At 35.5% G+C, this 26,264-nt stretch overlaps 1 protein-coding gene across 2 annotated transcripts in view; it reads left to right on the top strand.

Moving 5' to 3' along the window:
• Positions 1-25,677, top strand: part of SOX30 (SRY-box transcription factor 30) — a 31,445-nt gene extending 5,768 nt beyond the window's left edge. Inside the window, exons 4-5 of one of the 2 annotated variants that reach the window (XM_032851671.1) lie at positions 5,440-5,932; positions 24,511-25,677. In XM_032851671.1, coding sequence (XP_032707562.1) covers positions 5,440-5,932; positions 24,511-24,892 — 875 coding nt within the window. In that variant the 3' untranslated portion in view covers positions 24,893-25,677. The remainder of the gene's footprint in view (positions 1-5,439; positions 5,933-24,510) is intronic. The other variant, XM_032851672.1, reaches the window with a different exon arrangement.
• Positions 25,678-26,264: the final 587 nt, after the last annotated feature.

Below are 26,264 nucleotides of genomic sequence, written 5' to 3'. Positions count from 1 at the left end.
ATCATGGGTTTGTTCTTCCAGAATCTATTTTAACCATCTCTTAGGCAGAGCTTTATACATTCACTACCTACTATTACTTGGTCTAAAACTACTGCTCTTTCCAGTTTCCACCTGCTCAGATCCTTTTGGTAATAAAGCCACCCCTATGTGCTGAGAGGTTTAGATATCTTAAAAATTGACTTCTTAGAATATTACACATTTTCAATGTTTTTTTTCTCTGTGCATCATTATAGCAATTGACAGCAACAAAGCCGTAGTCAAGATGTCTAGTCTCAAGAGAAAGATGCAGAAAGCTCATTCTATTGCCCTATTCTCTTCCAGCACAGTCAAGCACTTCCATACTTCACTATTTGGCAGTATCTCCTTTAATTCTGTATTTCAACCTAGGCTTAATTATGCTTTTCGTAACTTACTTTGTTTTGTCTGCTATGTTATTTATGATTTCTACTTTCATAATCTGTATGTTTTCTCTTTTATTCCTTTTTCTAAGACCTCTCTTTTATTTGCTTCTATCCACAGTTAAATGCCTTATGAGACCATTTGTATTTACTTCAGCTAATATTTTCCCAGTTCTGACTTGGAGTTTCTCTACAGATGTTAGGTGGCATTCACTTAAGATCTACTTCTATTAATTTTGTCAATCTGGATTAGAACACTCTGTGAACTTGCCATTATACCACAGTAGTGTATATATTCTTAACATATCTGCTATGAAAATGAATTGGAGTTCAGACATCTTACAGTCTTTTGTGTCAGAAGGGGTTTATTGAGTCTTTCTGTTCTCTCTGTTCTTCTTTCAGTTGCCTTTTATACTGTAATCACTATTCCATTGATTCCACTGGGTTTCTTCTTTCTGTGATAGAGTCACTTAGCATTGACTTTGAGGTCCCTCGGATGTGACTCCTTCAATTTTCCTTTGGACTGCCTAATTTTTATTTGCACGTACACACTTGGACTTCTTATTTTACACATTTGGAAAAGCTTTTCATCTTTAAAAGATGTCTTTCCTTTTTGATGGGTTCTCTCTGATTTGCTCAGTTAACCATTAACAACTTTCTGATTTATTTGAGGCACAATTTTTTCTTCTGGGTTTTTAGCATTATCATATAAAATAGCCTTCATTTTTTAATGAACTCTTAATTTTAGTTATCCCTATTAGCTTTATTTCCCCCTAGCTGACATCTGTATTTCCAAAAATCTAATAACCCCAGGGTGGACTTTTTTGTCTTTTCTTGTTGTTAAGATCTTAATATAAGTATGTCATGATCACTACTGCCTGTATATTTCATATACAGAATTCATGCACTTTGTATTAGTCTTTATCCATTATTTGGTTCTCAATCAAGGTTATCTCATTTTACTGTGTATTCTACTAAACCTGTTTGTTCTAATAAGCAATTATGTGTTATGTACTATAATACATAAGATGCATGCATCTTAGTATATTTTTATCTCATTAAGTTAATCTATTTGAAATCTAGCAATGTAATTTGGTATTCTCCCTTGTTTTGGTGAATATTTCCATCTCAGATGTTTTCTCAGTCTGTAGTATATTCTACTGTTATATTTGCATGCCTACCTACCTATCCCCCATTACATAATGTTTATTAAGTACTAAATATAGGAGATAGAATACAAAGGTATCTTGATAGTCTCCTATTGAAGAGCTTATAGGGTAGTTGTAGAAAGACTAGATAACAATACAAGTAATTTTACTATTTCTTTGATGGCATCTATAGCACCTTATCTGTTATTATTTCTATGACCGATGCATTGTGTCCACTGTGTCTTTCATATTTAATGCCATATCCCAAGCTCTTCTATTTCTCATTTCCAAAAATGATTACAGCATGATAATCCAGAATTCTTTTTAGATATCTTTCTTTTATCAAATGTCTTTGATGCTGGTTATGCCAGCATTCTCATTTTATATTAAATATCAAATTTGTTTATTTTAAAGTCTTCTAGAACTCTGGTGGAAGTTATATTTATTTTAGGCTGGCTTTTAAATGTCACTTTATACATATATGAATTTTCTGGTGAATTGTTTTGTTCTCTACATTTTATTTCTAAAGCCCAAAATTGGTTTGCCTTATTATATTGTCTGTTGACATCTTTCACTCTTCTGAATTTATACATTTTCTCTAAACTTTAAATTTAAAAAGTTTACTACTATTTTAGTTGTTTGGTAGTAGATATATGGTGCCTTTTCAGTTATTTAACTGAAACAAACCAAAAAACCTCCATTATTCTGATACAGTTATAATCCAAAAAAAATCTGGTCTTCTCTTTGCCTTAAGATCCATTCCAGCAAAGTATCATGTCCATGAGAAACACAAATCTGACTCAGAAATTCTTTGAAAAGTGATGTAGTTCTTTATTGTAGGTTTTCTTGATGGGGGCAGGGAAGGAAGAATCACATGGTTCAACATACTGTAAGTCATCTTGGGGCTCCTCGTTACCATTGTCTCTTTACAAAGTCCCACTTTTTTTTTTTTCTTAATCAGTTCAGTGTTTATCCCAATTCTCCATTTCCCATCTCTGTCTCTGTGTCTCTGCCTGTTACTCCATTTCTCTCCCCTCTCCTTCTCTCTCTGCCTCTTTTTCTCATTGTTCAGCAACATGCTGGTCCTTCTCTCCATACTACCTCCATATAACTTTTTCTTGTAGAGAAATTTGGTCTGTTCTCAGTTTCTGCCATTATTCATTCCTTCACTATTTATCCCAGTCACACAACAAAAGCCTCAGTGCACCCTCTGTCCAGTCAGTACAGGCAGTGGATTCTTTCCCTTTTGGAGAGATGGTGGGGGAGTATCAAAAATTAATAACTTCTTTTGTTCCTATCATATTATATCATAGATCTAGAATTCTGCTCTTTATTTCATGTAATGATTAGATAATGCTAGCTGCTTTATAAGCACCTAAACATAATGGTTTAAAGAGAATTATTGTTTATTTTTATCCATTTAAAGTCTAAAATAGGTATTTCTAGTCAGTGTACAGATGTCTTTGAAGGAGTGACTCCTGGGCACAAACTACTTCTATGCTGTGGCACTGCCATCTTTAATATGTGGCATCCAAGGCCACTGGACTAGTGTGCATTTATCTACAGAATAGGAAAGAGCATGGAAGATAATGCCTGAAAGGTTCTCAGGGGCCATGCACATCTCTTCTACCATCCATTAGGTAGCTCTTGGCCACATGGCAACTCCTCTGACTGCCAGGGAGGCTGGGAAAGGTAATTTAACTATGTGCTAGAAGAAGAGAAAACGGATGACTGGCTAGTCTTTTCAATCCCTTATCCAAAGTTTGATACATTAGAGCTCTGCCCTTCCCACAAGTCTTCTCTCTTCACTGACAGTTTATGGAGATGACTGGATGTTGCAGACTTTAACTTCCTGCTTAGCAACCAGAATTTCAACATTTAGGACATCTTCCTTATACTTCTATATAACTCTCTATGCATCTATTTTATTTTTAACCTCAGACCAAAACAGTGCCTGACATATGTTGGTTACTTGGTGAATATTGAGTTAAAGGATGCATGATTTATCATCTCATGCCTGGTACTGCTTTTTTATAGAAATATCTTTGGTAAAAAAGAACATTTCATGTCAGCTAAAAAATGAGTTACTTCTTTCTTCAGTAACTAAAATAATACCAGTTGGTCTATATAACTTTACTTTGCCTAGGAAGATCATACTTCTTTACTGAGGACTAAGAGCTTCTTGTACTAGCTATAGGGAGGAGAAACCTGGGTCAGAGGTCTAGCTTTTAGGAGCAGATGTCTTGAGTACAGTGATAATTCAATTACAAGTCATTCTGGCTTCATTGTTGTTTAGATAAGGGAGTTCTCCTTATATCAGATCGGTGGTAGAAGTGCTATCAGGTATAGATTTATTTGTTAGGGTTTCTTTCCCCCCATCTAGTTATAGCTTTCTTAACTATTATTAGCCAAGTTCCATGCCAAAACCTGGGATGCAGGTATGAATGAAAGTGCTCCTGCTCTCAAGCTTCCGGTTTTGTGATTGTGGGTAGGGGTGACAGAGAAGCAAGTAACAGAGATTTATAATATTTTGTGATAAGTTATAGACTTACATGTTCTAAGGGAACATGGAAGAGGGAAATTATTTTATGCTTGATCAATCAGGAAAGGTCTAAGGCCAGTGCCTCACCGGGGTCGGGGGGCACATAACCTTAACAACTATGAGTCAGGACAGCTTCACTCACACCCTGACCCTGTGTTGTCTGTGCTTGACTGGGTCAGGGGCCATTTTTGAAACAGATAGATAGAGCCCTTAATTCCCTACTTGCAGGTTTAAGAGGAGCATTATATTCCTTTCCTGGAGAGAAAGAAGGAAGGAAAGGCCTTCCCTGGGCAACACTAAGAAAAGATCTACATTTCTTTCAACCTCTTGCAGAGACATATTTCTAATCATAGAGTCTGTTCTTGGACTGCACTGGAGATCTAATGCACTGGAATAAACCAGATCATGACTCTATTGCTGTGGCTTCCCTCTATATTTCTTTGGAAACGTTTAATTAAGTTTAGGCTAAATGTGCTATTTGAATAACTTGGTAACTCAATTAGTAGTCCTCTCTTGTTCAAGAACATGATTGTTTCACCTACCTATAAAATTCTGCCATATATGTTATGCCTTGCTGCAAAATACTGTTTTCATATCTGTCACAAATTGTTGACCTATGGCAAGTCCTCTTCTCACCTGGGAATTTCCTTTTGTAATAGCATTGACATTGAATGCAATGAAGCAAAATAATTTTACTGATTGTTTATTTTTTCAATTAAAAAATTAAATGTCATTCTAATGTCAATTTAATATAGGGAAGTATATGAAAGAGTAGAAAAATGACCCATATACTACCCTGAAATCTCAATATTCAAAGTAAGGTTAATATATTTACGCAATAGAAAATTCAAACAGTACCAACAGATATATAATAAAAGTCTAGCTGCCCGTTGTCCTGTCCCTTCTCCCAGATGATTGTTCCTTAGAAGTAACCACTGTCAGTAGTTTCATATTACTTTTTTAAAGAAACATTTATATATACACATTAGCATTTGTATGTTTTCATCTTTCAACTTTAGTCATTTACTTATCCATTCAGAAATATTTGTTGAAGGCCATACAGACTTTTGAGCCCTGGATATACAGCAGGGAGCAAAACAGAACAGGTCTCTCCTCTCATGGCACTTAGAATCTAGATGGGAAAGAGAGACAAAAAAATATAAAATAGGTAAACAGAATTATTTCAATTTGTTCAAATTCTGTAAAGGAAATAGAGTGGTGTGATGTGGTAATGTTATTAGGTGAGATGGTTAGTGAGGACTTCTGGTTGTACAGTTTATTAAATTCTGGATAAAGAAAAACATGGAGCAACTCAATTAATGTCAGACCTATGCTGTTTTTATTTCTGAAGGTGATGCCCCACCTGCCATCCAACTGCCCACACCTGCAGTCCAGCGCCCAAGCCCCATCTCACTTTTCCAGCCCAGCGTCTCCAGTACTGCCCAGGTGGGCATCCAGGCTCCAAGTCTGCCCCTCCGTCCAGCACTCCCACCCCAGCGCTTTGCTGGGCCCTCCCAAACAGACACTCATCGGCTGCACTCCGGAGCCAGTCGCTCCATGAAGAGACCTACTCCTGTCTCTCTGGAGAACACCAACAGGATTCCAACTAGTGCAAGTACTGCCCATGCCAGATTTGCGACCTCAACCATCCAACCTCCCAAGGAGTATCCCAGCGTTTCCACTTGTCCCAGAAGTGCGCCAATCCCCCAGGCTCCTCCTATTCCACACTCACATGTCTACCAAGCTCCTCCCCTTGGCCATCCAGCCACGTTGTTTGGGACACCACCACGATTTTCTTTTCATCACCCTTACTTTCTACCTGGACCTCACTACTTCCCATCAAGGTAAATTAACATTTTTTTTCTTTCACCTGAAGACACATACAGATAATGAATTTTTACCTCTAAAGGTACCCCTCATTTAGAAAGGGACTCCCTCAATTCTGGTTGGAATCTGATTTAGATTAGAGGCTGAACAGGGGCCAAGCAGTTAACATAAATACACGAAGGAGGCTAGATGAGGACTAGGAGGCCAAAGAGAGTTCATGTCCCATCTAATGGGGTAGCTGCTACTCAGCTGTAGCTGATGGTCACCACAAGATAATACAGGCTCCAATGTTGTCAGATCTGATTTTTTTTTTGAAGAATCAGTTATAAGGGTCCTTAAGATCATTTACTTACTCTCCCCATACCCTATTCATAGAGTTGTACCTCTCAGACTTAATTTTTGTGTATCATTCCTAGGTGATCTTGTTACAATGAAGATTCTGAGTCAGTAGGTCTGGGGTAGAGCAGTATCCTATACCAGGGTATAGTAGGCTTGATATTCTGCATCTCTAACAAGTTCTCAAGTGAAGCCAGTTCTGTTGGTTTGTAGACCAAACTTTGAATAGCAACACTATAGAGGAAAGTGCTTGGTCTGGGAGGTTTAATGACTTGTTCAAAGTTACACAGTGTTTTTTTTAACCCAAAAAATTCCCATATAAATTATCAGTGAAAGAATTGATTTTTATAGGAAAGCATCTAGGGAAAACAAATTTATAATTTTTCATTTTGGAGTGATAGAATTTAGCTTCCTAGCAAATACTCTAATATAGTAAAAGTTCTACTTTTCAATTGTTAAGTGCATAAGTAGATAGTTACTACTGAGATTAGAGTGTTACATATTCAGTACCAATCTTCTATTGTTACTTATTTAGGAAAGTAAAATTACTTCCCACTTAGGCATACCAATAGCTCAAAGAACTTTTCAGGTATATATTACGTTACTCCAATTCATAATAAGATTGCTTGTTTTCAAGGCCTTACCTCAGTTTGCCACAACTGTTCCCCCGTTTTATGGCTTAGTGGTGGTCGAGGGGTCGGTGACTCATGTTCTGGTGCAACTTTTTGCTGTTAGAGGAAGCAATATAGACCTTTTTCTCAAAGCATTATGGTTGTGCATTTTGACTTATTTGGTGGCTTCCTGAAGAATTGGTTCAAGGGCTTGTCTTTGTTTCATGCACCTCAAAATACTCTCAGAGTTTGAGTTGTCTTTAAAGTGGTATTTGTGAAAAATATTCAAAGGTATACGCTACTTCAGCTTTCTGGGGGTAAGGGACAACAGTTGGTGCAAGCAGGAGGCACACTGAAAATCCTAGAAGAGGCTGGGAAAGGAGGTACATGGGGAGTAAGAGCTTTGAAAAGCTCCCATGTATTCTGAGAAATCCAGAATGGCACACACACATCCAGGGCTAGACACATATTCAACAAGCACCTGAGAAGACTGTAAACTTTCACCTCTGACTGATCTTTAGGCTCTGTGTAAGTAGAAAATTGAGTCTAAGAAAGAACAGTAAACAGCCTGGACAAGCACTGAAGGAGTACCCCAACTCGGAAACAATCTGCATAGACTGGGAGAGTGTTTTTTGCTCTGTTTTGCTTTGTCTGTCTCTACATGTTTAAGGAAAGCTGCCAAATCACTAAGTTAATGGAACAGAGACTTAAATAATCACAAAAGACAGAGAATGAAGTCTTTACAAAAATAGTCTAGAAAAGTCACCAATGAAACACGTAAGTACAACTCAAAAGAAACAACAGCATCATACCCTGGTGAGGGGCAGAAATCTGATTTTTAGAAATACTGTATTATAATACTAAAAACGTCCAGTTTTCAACAAAAAATTCCTATGCATGTAAGGAAACAAGAATGTATGGTATCTACAAGGAAAAAATTAACAGAAACTATCCCCAAGGAAGCCCAGACATTGGATTTACTAGACAAAGACTTTAAATCAACTGTCTTGAGCTAAAGGGAAATAAAAGAAACTATGGACAGAGAACTAGATGAAACAAGGAGAACAGAGTACCACCAAATAGAGAAAAAAAATCAATAAAAATACAGAAATTATAAAAAGGAACCAAAAAGAAATCTTGGATCTTAAAATTACAGTAACTGAAATGAAAAATCACTATGGTGACCCAGCAGCATGTTTGAGCAGACAGAAGAATTAGTGAATATAAAGTGATTAGAATTAGTGAATATAAAGTGAAAGAATTAGTGAATATAAAGAATTAGTGAATTTAAAGAATTAGCGAATATAAAGATCAATATAAGAATATAATTAGTGAATATAAAGATATGCCAATTGCAATCAACCAATCTAAGAGGCAGAATTAAAAATAGTTAAGAGTAAACAGAATCTAAGGGACCTGTGGGACACCATCAGATCTACCAACATAATCATCAGAGTTCCTGGAGAAAAGGTGAGAAAGTAAAGGGCAGAAAGAATATTTAAAGAGATAGTGGCCAAAAATGATCCAAATTTGAAGAAAGATGTGAATCCAAGAAGTTCAATGACTACTAACTAGGATAAATACAAAGAGATCCACACTGAGATACATTATAATCAAACTATTAAATATCAACGATGAAGAAAGACTCTTGAGTGCAGCTAGAAGAAAATGACTTATCTTGTACAGGAGATTCTCAATAAAGCTAACAGCCAATTTCACATCAGAAACCATGGAGGACAGAAGGCAGTGGGATACAAAGTGCTGAAAGAAAAAAGCCATCAACCAAGAATTCTATAATTGACAAAGTATCCTTCAAAAATAAAGGAGAAATAAAAGCCTGCCAGATAACAAAAGTTGAGGAATTTCAGAACTAGTAGACATGTCCTACAAGAAATGCTGATGGGACTACTCCAGACTGAAATGAAAAGACACCAGACAGTAACAAAGTCAAACAAAGAAATAAAGAACAGTGGTAAAAGTTACTATATAGGTAGTTATAAAACCCAGTGTTACTGCATTTTTGGTTAGTAACTTCTCTTTTTTTTCTGTATTATTTAAAACGTAAGTGCATAAGCAATTATTATAAATCTGTGTCAATGGATAAATAAAGTATATACATATACATAATTTATGACAATATAAAGTGAGAGTGGTGTTTTATACAGAGTTTTAATATGCCAATGAAAGTAAATATCAGTTTAAATTAGATTGTTATACATTTAGGATTTTAATTGTAATCTCCAAGGCAACCATTTAAGAAAATAACTAGAAATATGCAAAAAGAAAACAAGGGAACACAGTAGCCCTCTAGAAAAATCCATTAAGTATAGAAGAAGACCTTAATGGAAAAACTGAGGAAAAACAAAAAAATGAAATATATAAAGCAAAATAGCAAAATGGCAAAATAAGTTCTTCCTTACTGGTAATCAATTTAAATATAAGTGGATTAAACTCTCTAATTAAAAGCAGAAATTGGAAGAATGTATTAAAAATAGTATCAAAATATATTCTATCTGCAAAAGACTCACTTTAAATCCAAAGACACAAATAGGTTGAAAGAGGAAAAAACGAAAGAAGATATTCCATGCAAATAGTAACCAAAATGAGATGGGCTTCTATAATAATATTAGACAAAATAGATTTTATGTCAAAAATTGTTACAGTAGACAAAGAAGGACATTACATATTGATAAAAAGTTAATACATTAAAAAGATACAGTGAGGGACGCCTGGGTGGCTCAGTTGGTTGGGCGGCTGCCTTCGGCTCAGGTCATGATCCCAGCGTCCTGGGATCGAGTCCCACATCAGGCTCCTTGCTCGGCAGGGAAGCTGCTTCTCCCTCTGCCTCTGCCTCTGCCTGCCTCTCGGCCTACTTGTGATCTCTCTCTCTCTGACAAATAAATAAATAAAATCTTTTAAAAACAGAACAAAAGATACAGTGATTATAACCACATACATATGCAACAAGGGCTCCCAAAACATATGAAGCCAAAATTGGCAGAATTAAAGGGAGAAATAGATAAACTTCACAATGACAGTTGATGTCTTAAATATTTTTTTGAGATATAACTGATATATACCATATATATTCATCCATATTATTACAGGATTTCTTCCCTATTATACAGCTGAATAATATTCAATTGTATGTATGGAACTTTGTAAAGTTTTTCTGGCGAGATAAACACAACACCAGGCAAAGTGGGTGCAAGGCAAGATTTATTAAAGGCACTCTCTGGCGAAGTTTCAGGGCTCAGGAGAAGGGGAGACAGGAAAGTTGAGCCGGGAGGAGGTGGGCACCCTCGGGCAAGGTTCCGAGACTCTGGAAAACAGAGTGGCGGAAGTCGGCCTAAGGCAGGGAGGAGGGGGCTTTTAAGGGGTCTCGAGGGGAGCTCAGGGGTCTTTTGGCAAGTTTCCCTTATTCGGATATTTTGCCTGCTCGTTGCGGTCCCATTGGTCCATAGGAGCCCGGGGCAGGGGTCTCAGATTCCTGCTTGGGCCTTTGTTCTCCTGTCCGAGCTTAGGTCTTGTGGCAGGAACTTTCACCATCTTGGGCCTTTGTTCTCCAGTCCGAGTTCAGGTCTTGTGGAGGGAGCTTTCGCCATCTTAAGTAGCCCTTTCTGCCAGCCCAACATACTTCTGTACATGTACATGGGGGTACAGTTATTCTTTCAAGTTAGTGTCTTCATTTCCTTCAAATAAATACCCAGAAGTGGAATTGCTGGATCATAAGATAGTTCTATTTTTAATTTTTTGAGGAATGTTCGTATTATTTCTCATAGTGGCTATACCAATTTACTTTACCACCAATAGTGCACAAGGGTTCCCTTTTCTCCACATCCTCACCAACACTTGTTAGTCCTTATCTTTTTTATAAAACCATTTTAACAGGTGTAAGGTAATGTCTCATTGTGTTTTTTTATGTGCATTTCCCCGATGATTAGTGATGTTGAGGTACCTTATCATGTACCTGTTGGCCATCTGTATGTCTTCTTGGGAAAAATGTCTATTTAGATCCTGTGCCTATTTTTTTTTTTTTTTGAGGTATGTTGGTATTGGGTTTTTTTTTCCATCTTTATTTTTTTATTTTTTATTTTTTTATAAGCATATAATGTATTTTTATCCCCAGGGGTACAGGTCTGTGAATCGCCAGGTTTACACACTTCACAGCACTCACCATAGCACATACTCTCCCCAATATGTGCCTATTTTTTAATTGGATTGTTGTTTTGTTGCTATTGACTTGTATGAGTTCTTTATAGATTTTGGATATTAAGGCCTTATCAGATATATGGGTTGCAAATATTTTCTCCTATTTTGTAGCTTACTGTTTCATTTTGTTACTGGTTTCCTTTGCTGTGGAGAAGCTTTTTATTTTGATGTGGTCCCACTTGTTTATTTCTGTTTTTATTGCCCTATGATGTCAAGCCCAAAACATCATCAGCAAGACCAATGTCAAGCAGCTTACTGCCTATGTTTTCTTTTAGGAATTTTATGATATGGGGTCTTATGTTCAAGTCTTTAATCTTTAATTTTTGGGGTGATTTTTATATATGGCATAAAATAGGGGTTTCATTATTTCCATGTGACTGTTCAGTTTTCTTAACATCATTTATTGAAGAGACTATCCTTTCCTGATTGTATATTCTTGACTCCTTTGTAAATTAATTGACCATGTATGTGTGATTTTATTTCTGGCCTCTCTATTCTTTTCCATTTATCTGTGTCTGGTTTTATGCAAATACCATATTGTTTTATTATAGCTTTATAATATAGTTTGAAATCAGGGAGTATAATGCCCCTAGCTTTGTTCTTTCTCAAGATTGCTTTGACTTTGGGGTCTTTTGTGGTTCCATACAAATTTTAGGATTGTTTGTTCTATTTCTGTGAAAAATTCCACTGGAATTTTGATAGGGGTTGCATTGAATCTATAGATTCCTTTGGGTAGTATAGACATTTTAGCAATACTTCTTTTGATCCATGAGCACAGAATATCTTTCCGTTTATTTATGTTTTCTTCAGTTTCTTTCACCAACATCTTATCATTTTCAGCGTACAAGTCTTTCACCTTTCTGGTTAAATTTATTTTTAGGTATTTTATTCTTCTTGAAGTAGTTGTAAATGGGATTGTTTTCTTAATTCCTTTTTATAATAGCTTGTTTTTAGTGTATAGAAATACAGATGATTTTTGTTTATTCATTTTGTATCCTCAAACTTTACTGAATTTGTTGATTAGTTCTAACTTTTTTTTCAATGGAATCTTTAGGGTTTTCTAAGTATAATATGTCAGTGCAAATAGAGACAGTTTTACTTCTTCTTTTCCAGTTTGGGTGCCTTTTATTTCTTTTTCTTGCCTGATATCTCTGGCTTTAAGTTCCAATATTATGTTGAATAGAAGTGTCAAGTGTGAGCATCCTTGTCTTACTCTCTTCTTTTTTTAAGATCTTATTTATTCATAGAGAGAGCGTAAAAAGGGGAGGGCAGAAGGAGAGGTAGAGAAAGAATCTTGAGAAGGCTCCTTGCTCAGCATGGAGTCTGATGCAGGGCTCAATCCCACGACCCTGAGATCATGACCTGAGCCTGGAATCAAGAGTTGGTTGCTTAACCAACTGAGTCACCCAGCACCCCTCCTAAACTTACTCTTAGAGAAAAAGCTTTCAGCTTTTCACCATTGAGTATGATGTTAGCTATGAATACTCTAAATAATGGATAGATCATTCCTCCAAAATGAATGAAGATTATAAGGAAATAGAACACTATACAATACTGGAAAGAACAACTACAATAACAGGCATATATAATGTTTCACCCAATGTTCGAATATAGATTCTTCATAATGGCACACAATTGCACATAGGATAGACCATATGTTAGATCACAAAGCAAGTCTCAAAAGTACTTAGAAAGATTTAAATAATACAAAGTTTCTTCTCCAACCATGATAGAACAACAGAAAAATTATAGCTGCAATGACCTACATTCAAAAAGAAGATCTCAAATCAACAAGAACGTTACAACCTAACTAGAGCAAACAAAACCTTCTCTTCTAAAAGAAGAGCAAACAAAACCTAAAGCTTGCAGAAGGAAAGGAATGATTAGAGAAAAGTAAAGAAGAGAAAAAAGGGAGTTTAATGAAATAAAAGAAAATCAACAAAAGTTAGCTTTTTAAAAAGATCAATTGAATTGGTGAAACTTTAGCTAGACTGACTAAGAAAAAAAGAGAAGACATAAATTACTAAAATGAGATATGAAATTGGGTACGTTGCTACCAACTTTAAAGAAATAAAAATGACTATAATTGTACACCAACCAGTTAGATACCTAGATAAAGTGGACAAATAAGTGAATTATCAAAACCAACTCAAGAAGAAAACGCAAATCTGAACAGACCTATATTAAGAAGTTGAATCAGTTATGAGGAATTTGAGAAACAAGACACAGGATTATAGGGGAAGGGAGGGAAAAAAGGAAACAAGATGAAACCAGAGAGGGAGATAAACTGTAAGAGACTCTTAATCTCAGGAAACAAACCGAGGTTTGCTGGAGGGGAGGGGGGAGGGATGGGGTGGCTGGGTAATGGACACTGGGGAGGGTATGTGCTATAGTGAGTGCTATGAATTGTGTAAGACTGATGAATCACCAAAATGTACCCCTGAAACAAATAATACTTTATATGTTAATTTTTAAAAAAGAGATTGAATCAGTAATCAAAAACCTCCCAGCAAAGAAAAACCCTGGGCTAGATAGCTTCATTGGTCAATTCTACCAAACATTTAAAGAGGAATTAACACCAATTCTCAAATTCTTCCAAAAAATATGAAGGGACACTTCTAGGACCAACATTACTCTGCTACCAAAGCCAGACAAAGATACCACATATTACAGACTAATATATCTTGTGAATATAGTTGTAAAATATGCTCAATAAAATACTAGCAAACTGAGTCCAGCAGGATATTAAGAGGATGATATACCAAGACCAAGTGAGATTTACCCTAGCAATGTATGTGTGATTCAACATCTGAAAATCAGTGTAATACACCTTATAAATAGAATGAAGGAACAAAACCACCTGATTATCTCAATTGATGCAGAAAAAAAAAGCATTTGATAAAATCCAACATCTTTTTTATTATAAAAAACAATTCCTGATTTCAAAACTGAATCGTCAGACTAGGAAGAGAAGAGAACTTCCTGAACATGAAAAGAACTTCCTCAACATTGAACAAAACCCAAGGTTAGTATCATCTTCATTGATGATGGACCAAAAGCTGTCCTCCTGAGACTGGAAACCAGAAAAGGATGTTTGCTTTCACAATTGCTATTCAACATTGTACTAGAAGTTCTAGCCAGAGAAATTAAGCAAGCAAGAAAAAAAAAAAAAAAAGACACCGAGAAGGGAGTTGGGGGAAATTGGAGGGGGAGACGAACCATAAGAGACTGTGGACTCTGAAAAACAATCTGAGGGTTTTGGAGGGGCAAGGGGTGGGAGGTTGGGTGAGCCTGGTGGTGGGTATTATGGAGAGCACATATTGCATGGACACTGGGTATGGTACATAAACAATGAATTCTGGAACACTGAAAAGAAATTTTATAAAAATAAAAAATTTTTAAAAAAGACATCCAAAACAAATAAAATTATCTCTTTTTACACATGATCCTATGTATGGAAAATCCTACATAAAGAAAATCCTAAAGAATCTGCAGAAGTTTATTAGAACTAATGATAAGTTGCAAGGTATAAGATCAATATACATAAATCACTTGAATTTTCTATACACTAGCAATGTGCAATCCAAAAAGGAAATTAAGAAAACAATTCTATTTAAAGTAGCATCAAAAAGACTAAAATACCTAGGAATAAATCTAATGAGGGAGAGGTACAAGACTTACAAACTGAAAACTACAAATCATTACTGAAAGAAATTAAAGATCTAAATAAATGCGAAGTATTTATGTTCATGCTTAGAAGGCTTACTATTGTTAAGAAGACAGTACTTCCCGAAGTGATTTGCAGAATCAATACAATCCCTCTCAAAAATCCCAATGACTTATTTTTACAGAAATGGAAAAGCTGACCCTAAAGTTTATATGGAATTATAAGTGACCCAGAATAGTTGAAGGGGAAACAAATTTGGAGGACTCACAATTCCTGACTTCAAACTTACTATACAAAGCTACTATATCAAATAATGTGGTATCAAGAGAATGAAAAGTCACAGACTGGGAGAAAATTTTTGCAAAAGATGTATCTGATTAAGGACTGTTACACAAAATGTGAAAAATATTTGAATTCTTAAAACTTAACAATAAGAAAACAGCCTATTAAAAATGGACAAAAAACCTGAACAGACACCTCACCAAAGAACATATACAGATGGCATTTAAGCACGTGAAAAGATGTATCACATTATGTATCTTTAGGAAATTACAAATTTAAATGGGATATCACTACAAATCTATCAGGATTGCCAAAATCCAAAATATGGACAACACCAAATACTGAACATCAAATACTGGTCAGGATGTGGAGCAAAGGAAATTCTAATTTATTGCTAGTAGAAATGCGTAATGGCATAGCTACTTTGGAAGACAGTTTGGCAGTTCCTTATAAAGCTAAAAATACTCTTACCATATGATCCAGCAATCACACTCCTTGGTATTTACAAGAAAGAAAAGGAAAGAAAGGAAGGAAGGAAGGAAGGAAGGAAGGAAGGAAGGAAGGAAGGAAGGAAGGAAGGAAGGAAAGAAGGAAGAAGGAGGGAGGGAGGTAGGAAGAAAGAGGAAGGAAAAGAAAAAAAAGACAAAGAATTGTGTTTACACAAATGTGTAAATCTGCACACAGATGCTTATAGCAGTTTTATTCATAGTTGCCAAAACAGAACAAATCAAGATGTGTTTCAGTAGGTGAAGAGATCAACTATGGTATGTGTAAACAGCAGAATATAAACAGGATCGAAACAAGATATACATATTGGATGTGATCATGTTTTTTTTTTAAAGATTTTATTTATTTATTTGACAGACAGAGATCACAAGTAGACAGAGAGGCAGGCAGAGAGAGAGAGGGAAGCAGGCTCCCTGCCGAGCAGAGAGCCTGATGCGGGACTTGATCCCAGGACCCTGAGATCATGACCTGAGCCGAAGGCAGAGGCTCAACCCACTGAGCCACCAGGCGCCCTGTGATCATGTTTTTTAAGCCTCTTTCATGCTAGAACAGTTCTCTATCCTCTTTTATTGTTTTTTAATGCCTTGTATTTATTGAAGAAACATGTTATCCTCATCCTGGATTTTGCTTATTTTATCCTTGGATATTATTTACATGTTACCTTATTACCCTTTCCCCCCCTGTGAAATGATAGCTCTTGCAACTTGATTTGATTCAGTTTCAGGGTTTTTGGGTTTTTTTTTTTTTTGCTTTTATTCTCCCCCTTTCTCTTCATTTTTCTTCTCTCTCTCTCTCTCTCTTTTTTTTGGCAATGATACCTCATGGGTGGTGCTGTGTAATTTGTAGTGTATCGCATCAAGAGGTACATAACGTTTGTTTTATTCTAATAGTGATGTCAAGAATGATCTGTAGGTTCAGGTATTATCATGATAGGTAAGTGATGCTTCTCAATTCTTGGCTATACAGTAGCATCACTTGAAGAATTCAGACCAAATAAATTGGACTTTTTGTGTGTGTGGGACCTGGGCAGCAGAATTCTTTAAAAGTTTCTTCAGGTGATTGTAATGGTCAGCTAAGGTTGAGAAATACCAGTGCAATGATTTTAGTGCCTATGGAGATTGTTGCCTAGAACCATGAGATTGCAAAATGGTGATTTTTTGATCCAGTATTCCTTCACTCATTAGCTAGAATGCTTTTTTGAAGAAAAACTTAACCCTCATCAATTGGTTACTCAGAAATACAGAAGGGTAGGATAAATTCTTGATTTTTTCCCCTCATATCACTGAGTCTTATCTTGTTTTAGGAACACCATCATGAACAAGTAGATTTCTGTATATTTGGTATGTTTTGATACATTGCAGTTATTATTATATCTTTTGATGCTCAAATTATCCATTTATTTATTTTTTATTTGTCCAGTTGGCTACAAGTTATATCCTGTGTCTTTAATCTTTCATAGCTTTTTTGTTCTCTGGCACAATAAGTCCTAGGCTTATCTTGTACATTTCGTACACACCAGACCTGGAATCAGCCATTTTCCCCAGAAATCCAGGTTCCTTTTACTGAAATCACAATGTGGGCAATAAGGATCCTCATTGCTACTGAATTTAAAAAAGTATCTAGGGATTTGCAGTGTAGAATATGAGAAAATACGTATTTTTTTGAATGAGAAAAATACTTCATGAGTGTATGTTGATATTTCCAAAGTAAATTTAATATTGTAGTTTCAAATGAGGTGCTTTGATCTTATGTGCTAGTATCGTTCCCCCTAAAAATCTTGTTTCCTAATGGTAATAACATATTTGCTTTATCCTACCAAACATGTTTTTTTTTTCTGATGTGTGTTTATATGTATGTATATATATAGAGAGAGAGAATAACTTCAAAATAATTATATCAGTAGTTTCAAAGCAGCACTATCACAAACAATAAAATTACCAATGCAGTGTAAGATTTGTTTGTGATTCTTTTCTCTTTAGGGTGTATCTTATCAGGAAGGAACAAGAAAAATACCAGATTTAAATTATCTTGATATAATGTTTGTGTAGTTAAGACAACTACAACTTGATATAACTGGGGTTCATCTGTTTTCATCTGCTTTTAATTTTTAGGGATTACTTTTTAAATACTACATTTGTTTTAAAATTATGTAAAGTAATTATGTGGTTTCAAAGTCAAAACCATAAGGCAAAGTCCATTCTCAGAACTCTAGCTTCTTTGCCTATTTCTTCCCCACTTCTATCTTGCCTCCTACATGCCAGCATTTCAGTTAGTTTTTGTTCTATCTTTGCATTCTTTTTGAAAATCAATGTTATACACACATGTAAGTGTCTGAGTTTATGAATGTATTATTACCTGTAACTTCTTGTAAAACTAAATAATAATACATTAAAAGTGTTTTTCATTTCTAAAGTATGCATAGATATCCTCTCTCAGGTTCCTCCTGACAGATCTTTTAAGTTGGTAGAACAGATGATATTATCTCTGTTTTATATAAGGGGTCCAAGGCTCAGAAAAACTTAGGTTTACTTAAGGTTACCAGGTTTTTAAGTGGTAGAGTAGATACCCATGTAGTGTGGCGCAGTAGTTAGGAGAACAAGTTCTAGAGTTAGCTTGCCTGATTCGGTTTCACTACTCGCTAATTATATGACTTTGAGCAAGTTACTCAATCTCTTTAAGGTTCTCTACTCCCAGCTGTAAAATGGAGATACAGTATCTGTCTCATATGGTTGTTCTAAAGTATAATTGAGATAACACATAAACTCCTTGGCTAATTCCTAGAGAACCTACTAAATGCTTATTGTTGGTTAACATGTTGGCTAATATTACCATTCTAATAATTCTAATTGATGCTTTTCCCACTACACCACAGTGCTTCTGAACTTATTTTTCATCCATGCAAACTTCTAGGATTACTCTTATCTTAATTGATCTGTTTTCTGAATATAATGTGTTTTTAACATATCTATATGGCTATGTAATGTTTGAGTTTGCATTATAGACTTTAGCACATGTCTAGTATATACCTAGATTCTAGATCTTCTTTTAAAATTAAATTCTCCACCAAATCTTATGTAATATCTTGCTTACATTGAGTCCTGAAAACAAATAGTGGGTAAATTGTTTCTAGCTGAAGTGAGTGCTTTATGGAGGGAGAGGTATCTGTGTAATTCAGTGGATGGAGGGCTGAGGGTAGAAGAGCTACAGAAGCAAAGTCATACTAGCTAAAAGGATAATGTGTTCAGGACATACGTGTTATATTAAAAATGTCTGAAGGAAGATGTGGCAGTAGGAAAGGAAACCTGAAACATTTTGGAACTTTAGCCTCATTATTGTGATATTTAACAAGGGTAAGGTACCCAGCACTTGGAGATTTGGAGGTGGGATACCAAACCACTCAAGATACCCCCATATTTTCAAAGAGTTTGAGATAATAGTCTAGTTTGTCAATTGTACTTATATTTTAAAGGGAAGAAAACAAAGTTGACCTTTTTTTAAAAAATGTGAGCGCATGAAGTGAAACCCTCAACTTGGGGGTTTTGCTGAGTGTGGTTATAATGTTTATGTTATTCTGTCACTAGATGGAGTCCATGAGTCCAGGGAACTCTCGCTTGGACATTTGTGTACCCCTTCCAATGATTCCCATTCTGCGCCTTTGAAAGAGAGAATATTCTTAAAAAAAAAAAAAAATTAGCAAACAGATTGGGATGGCAGAATTTTTAGATTTGCCTTAAAAAAGCGGTTTGTTAAATAGCAAAATAATCTTTTTGGTTGTTCACTTTGCAAAAATTTTATTTGGAAAAGATCTTTAAAACCAGAGTTTAATATTCATCCTAAATCTTTCTGATAGAAACAATATTTTTAATTTAACTTATTATGGAGATTCATTAAAAAGTTAGGTTGTTATCCTCTGTTCCAGAGTCACGGCCGCCCTGCCCAGGAACTCTCTTTTTTTTTTTTCTCAGTATAATTGACACACAATTTTATATTAGTTTCAGATGTATAATATAGTGATTTGATGAGTTTATACATTATGTTATGTTCATCATAAGTATAGCTGCCATCTGAGCCCAAACGTTGCTATTATAATATCATTGACTATGTTGCTTATGCTATACCTTTTGTTCCTATGACTTATTTACTTTATAACTAGAAGACTGTATCTCCACTCCCCTTCACTTATTTTGTGCAACCCCCCATTCTGAGGTAACCATCAGTTTGTTCTCTGTATTTACAGTTCTGATTCTGCTTTTTGTTTATTTATTTACTTTTTAAATATCACTTACAAGTGAAATCATATAGTATTGTCTTTCTCAGTCTGACTTATTTCACTTGTTATAGATGCCCTCTAGGTCTATTTATGTTGTCACAAATGGCAAGATCTCATCCTTTTTTATGACTGCATAATATTCCTCTGTGTGTGTGTGTGTGTGTGTGTGTGTGTGTGTGTGTGTGTGTGTAAAACATATCTTTTTAAAAAATTAACATATAATGTATTACTGGTTTCAGAGGTACAGGTCTGTGATTCATCACAGTCTAATATAGTCCCCAATGCTCATTACATCACATGTACTCCTTAATGTCTATTATGCAGTTACCCCATCCTTCCACTCCTCTCCCCTCCAGCAACCCTGTTTATTTCCTATGATTAAGAGTCTCTTCTGGTTTTTCTCCCTCTCTGGTTTCATCTTGTTTTATTTTTCCCGCCCTTCCCCTATGGTCCTCTGTTTTGTTTCTTAAATTTCATGTATCAGTGAGATTGTATGATAATTGTCTTTCTCTGATTGACTTATTTCACTTAGCATAATACCCTCTAGTCCCATCCATGTCATTGCAAATGACAAGATTCCATTTTTGATGGCTAAATAATATTCCATTGTATATGTATATATACACCACATCTGCTTTATCCATTCATCTGTTGATGGATATCTAGGCTCCTTCCATAGTTTGGCTATTGTGGACATTGCTGCTATAAACATCAGGTTGCATGTGCCCCTTCAGATCACTACATTTGTATCTTTGGGGTAAATACCCAATAGTATAATTGCTGGGTCGTAGGGTAGCTCTATTTTAAACTTTTTGAAGAACTTCCATACTGTGTTCCAGAGTGGCTGCACCAGCTTTCACCCACCAACAGTAGGAGGGTTCCCCTTTTGCCACATTCTCACCAACATCTGTCATTTCCTGACTTGTTAATTTTAGCTATTCTGATTGGTGTGAGGTGGTATCTCATGGTGACTTTGATTTGTATTTCCCTGATGCTAAGTGATGTTGAGCATTTTTTCAAGTGTCTGTTGGCCATTTGGATGTCTTCTTTGCAGAAATGTCTGTTCATGTCCTCTGCCCATTTCTTGATTGGATTATTTGTTCTTTGGGTGTTGAGTTTGATAAGTTCTTTATAAATTTTTGATACTAGCCTTTTATTTGATAAGACATTTGCAAATATCTTTTTCCATTCTATCAGTTGTCTTTTTTTTTTTTTTTTTACTGTTTCCTTTGCTGTGCAAAAGCTTTTTATCTTGATGACGTCACAGTAGTTCATTTTACATCTCTTGCCTTTGGAAACATGTCTAGCAAGAAGTTGCTGTGGCTGAGGTCACAGACATTGCTGCCTGTGTTCTTCTCTAGGATTTTGATGGATTCCTGTCTGACATTTAGGTCTCTCATCCATTTTGAGTCTATTTTTGTGTGTGGTGTAAGGAAATGGTCCAGTTTCATTCTTCTGCATGTGGCTGTCCACAATTATCCCAACACCATATGTTGAAGAGACTGTCCCTTTTTCATTGGATATTCTTTCCTGCTTTGTTGAGGACATGAAGTTAGGAGTCCATTTCTGGGTTGACCATGAAGTTAGGAGTCCATTTCTGGGTTCTCTATTCTGTTCTATTGAATAGATGTCTGTTTTTGCATCAGTACCATACTGTCTTGATGGTTATAGCTTTGTAACATAGCTTGAAGTCCAGAATTGTGATGCCACCAGCTTTGGTTTTCTTTTTAAAAATTCCTTTGGCTATTTGGGCTTTTCTTGTTCCGTACAACTGTTAGGACTATTTGTTTCAGCTCTGTGAAAAAGATTGATGGCATTTTGATAGGGATTGCATTGAATGTATAGATTGCTCTAGGTAGCACAAACATTTTCACAATATTTGTTCTTCCAATCCATGAGCGTGGAACGTTTTTCCATTTCTTTGTGTCTTCCTCAATTTCTTTTATGAGTGTTCTATAGTTTTCTGAGTACAGATCCTTTGCTTCTTTGCTTAGGTTTATTCTTAAGTATCTTATGGTTCTGGGTTCAATTATAAATGGGATTGACCCCTTACTTTCTCTTTCTTCTGTCTCATTGTTAGTGTGTAGAAATGCCACTCATTTCTGTGCATTGATTTTATATCCTGCCACATTGCTGAATTCCTGTATGAGTTTTACAATTTTGGGATGGAGCCTTTTGGGTTTTCCACATAGAGTATCATGTCATCTGCAAAGAGTGAGAGTTTGACTTCTTTTTTGACAATTCGGATGACTTTTATTTCTTTTGTTGTCTGATTGCTGAGGTTAGGACTTCTAGTACTATGTTGAACAATAGTGGTGACAGTGGACCTCCCTGTTGTGTACCTGACCTTAGGGGAAAATCTCTCAGTCTTTTCCCCATTGAGAATGATATTTGCTGTGGGCTTTTCATATATGGCTTTTATGATTTGAGGTATGTTTCCTCTATCCCTACACTGGGAAGAGTTTTAATCAAGAAAGCATGCTATACTTTGTCTAATGCTTTTTCTGCATCTATCAAAAGGATCATATGGTCCTTGTCCTTTCTTTTATTAATGTAGTGTATCACATTGATTGATTTGTGGATGTTGAGCATTCCTTTGCAGCCCAGGAATAAATCCCACTTGGTCATGGTGAATAATCCTTTTAATGTACTGTTGGATCCTATTGGCTAGTATCTTGGTGAGAATTTTTGCATCCATGTTCATCAGGGATATTGGTCTGTAATTCTCCTTTTTGGTGGGGTCTTTGTCTGGGTTTGGGAGCAAGGTAATGCTGGACTTAAAGAAAGAGGAAGTTTTCCTTCCATTTCTATTTTTGAAAACAGCTTCAGAAGAATAGGTATGAATTCTTCTTTAAATGTTTGGTAGAATTCCCCTGGGAAGTCATCTGATCCTGGACTTTTGTTCATTGGGAGACTTTTGATTACTGCTTCAGAGTCCTTGCTGGTTATGGGTCTGTTCAGGTTTTCTGTTTCTTCCAGTTTCAGTTTTGGTAGTTTATACATTTCTAGGAATGCATCCATTTCTTCCAGATTTCCTAATTTGTTGCCATATAGTTGCTTATAATATGTTCTTATAATTATTTATATTTAGCCAGTGTTGATTGTGATCTCTCCTCTTTCATTCATCATAAAACACATCTCCTTTATCCATTCATCTATTGATGGACTCTTAGGTTGTTTCCATTTCTTAGCTTTTATAAACAATACTAAAGTAAACATAGGGGTGAGTATATCTTTTTGAATTGGTGTCTTCATTTTCTTTGGGTAAATACCCCATAGAGGAATTATTGGATCATATGGTATTTCTGTTTTTAATTTTTTGAGGAATCTCCATGCTGTTTGCCATGGTGGCTGTACCAGTTTATATCCCCACCAACAGTATATGAGGTTCCCTTTTCTCCACATCCTTGCCAATACTTATTTTTTTGTCTTTTTGACTTTAGCCATTCTCACAAGTGTAAGATAATATCTCATTTTGTGGTTTTACTTTGCATTTCTCTGGTGATGAGAATGTTGAGCATCTTTTCATGTGTCTGTTGACCATCTATATATCTTCTTTGGAAAAATGCCTATTTAGGTCCTCTGCCCATTTTTTAATCAGATTGTTTTTTGGTGTTGAATTGTAGAAGTTTTTTTTAATATTTTGGAAACTATTGGATATGTCATTTTGCAAATATTTTCTCCCATTTAGTAGGCTGTCTTTTAGTTTTGTTGATTGTTTCCTTTGCTGTGCAGAAGCTTTTTATTTTGATATAGTCTCAATCATTCATTTTTGCTTTAGTTTCTCTTGTTTTAGGAAACATATCTAGAAAAATGTTGTTATGACTAATGTTAAAGAAATTATTGCCTGTGTTCTAGGATATTTATGGTTTCAGGCCTCACATTTAGGTCTTTAATCCATTTTGAGTTTATTTTTGTGTATGGTGTTCAAAGGTGGCCCAGTTTCATTCTCTTTACATGTAGCTGTTCAGTTTTCCTAGCACCATTTACTGAAGACAGTCTTTTCCCCATTGTACATTCTTGCTTCTTTTATCATAAATTAATTGACCATATAATCATGGATGTATTTCTGGGTTCTCTATTCTGTTCTATTGATCTATCTATTTTTGTACCAGTGAAATATTGTTTTGATTACTGAAGCTTTATGTAGTATATGGAATTGTGATATTGCCAGCTTTTTTTTTTCCTCAAGATTGTGTTAGCTATTCAGGATCTTTTATGATTCCATTCAGATTTTAGGAATTACTTATTCTAGTTTTGTGAAAAATGCAGTAGATGATTATTGATTCCAACTCAATTATATGTCTCCCCACCCCATAAGTTTTGTTTCAAATACTAGTAAAAACAATTGTTGCACTACTTACTAAGCATTGATTTTTAGCACAATATAACACAAGCCTACATTTCCAAAATCTTACATGGTGTCATGAGAGAAAAGCCCAGATTAGCAGTTTTTCTTTGTCAGGGTTGTCAAAGGTAAGAAGCCCAAGGCTGATACTAGATACTAGCTCTGGTGAGTCACAGGCTTACTTTGCCATTTACTCTATGTTGGGACTTGGTAGTAGTAAAAGTGCAGATAAATACATGAAGTGGTTGCAGAAAGTTATCTTGGGCACTTTCCAGGGCAGTTAAACTTGCTCAATTAGTCTGTACGCAAGTCAGCATGGGAGCAAGGTATGATCTAATTCCTTTTTTATCTTTCTGCTACAGCACCTGCCCTTATAGTCGGCCTCCCTTTGGCTATGGAAATTTTCCAAGTTCAATGCCAGAATGCCTTGGTTATTATGAAGACAGGTACCAAAAACACGAGGCTATGTTTTCAGCTTTAAATAGAGACTATCCTTTTAGAGACTATCCAGATGAACGCACACACAGTGAAGATTCTCGGAGCTGTGAGAGCATGGATGGGACCTCTTACTATAACAGTCATAGCCACAGTGGGGAAGAATACTTAAATCCCATGCCTCAGCTGGACATTGGAGCCTTGGAGAACGTCTTCACAGCCCCAACATCAACTCCCTCTAGCATCCAGCAAGTCAATGTCACTGACAGTGATGAGGAGGAAGAAGAAAAAGTGCTCAGGAATTTATAATTTTAAAACAAATATGCACAGAAAATAAACATTTCTTAAAATATATTCTGGGTCAGTTGGTGTGAGAAAAAAAGAGCCTAGAATGCTTTGCTGAGAGTTGTCAGCCATGATTTGAGGAGTCAAATCAAACATAATTTATACCTTCCTAAAGTTTTGATTAGTGAAACTGGAGTCCTGATGTTTCATCATAGGAATATTTAAGATATGAAGTAATTATTTTTGTGTCTGAAATTTGTATCAACATATATTATCATTACTTTATCTTGGAATGTGCAAAATACTGAATCCTCACAATTTTATTGAGGGGATAGGGAGTATATATCTGGCATGACAAGTGTGATTTATATTTTTATCTCAGGATACATTTATTTATTTTTCTCATATGATTTTTTGTTTGGTGTTTATGTAATACTTATGGATATTGTCTGTTTTTATGTAACAGTTTGAAAATATTTTGATAATTTTTAGTAGTGAATTGAGACTCAGTTACTAAATTTAATTTACTTTAATAACCAATTATAAGTTTCAAATATGTTTTCATGGCACTTGGGTAATTCCTTCAGCTAAATTAGTCATTTCTGTTCCTAAACATTTTCATCATCTTTTTTGGATTTATTTTTCCATTTGGTATGCATTGTTCTACTTTTGTTATAATTAAATAAACATAGATAAAATTGTTCTTGTTGGATGTTTTCTGTTTGGGGGATAGAAATAAACAAAACGAGTACTGTTCAAATGAGGATGGTTTCCATACCACATACAGATAATTTACTTTTACTTAATAGTCTCCAGAATTGCACAGATCCTGTTAGCTTACATGCGACTTGAAACTTTCAACAAAGATGTTGTGCACATACTCTGATGCCATTTCCAAACTCTTTACATGTGTTGTATGTGTGACTTAAGCACCCCCACAAATGGAAGAGCTCCTCCAGATTTGGTGCAAGCAGCTGTCTCTGAAACCATGGAGTTCATGTGTAAGAGCACATGGAATTTGTTTAATTCACGGTGAGCAATAAAAATCTTTCTTGTGATGTGTCCTCATGGTGAGTGTCCACTATGGATGGAAAGAACCTATTTAGAACAGGATCAGGACCACCAGAATTGGGATCATGGTAGAAGAGATCTACAAGGCACCTGAACTGAGGATCAGAAGTAGCCACAAACCAATATACTTTTCCTTCAATGATCTGTATAATTTATGCAAATTGAGATTTTGTTTCTAAAACTACTTGGAAATTTTGTATGGAAAGCTGTTCTAAGTTTCCAACTTCTTCCTTTACTAAGTTTGCATTTGCTCCTTAAGGAAAGGTTGTTAATACATTTCATCAGCCTTATACTTAATTGTATCTAAGATTTCCTCTACCCAATA

The sequence above is a fragment of the Lontra canadensis genome, unplaced genomic scaffold, assembly GCF_010015895.1.
Source record: "Lontra canadensis isolate GAN:19392208 unplaced genomic scaffold, GSC_riverotter_1.0 scaffold5, whole genome shotgun sequence".
Lineage (NCBI taxonomy): Eukaryota > Metazoa > Chordata > Mammalia > Carnivora > Mustelidae > Lontra > Lontra canadensis.
Note: the sequence above shows the minus strand (reverse complement) of the source record. Positions and strands in the feature narration are given on the sequence as shown.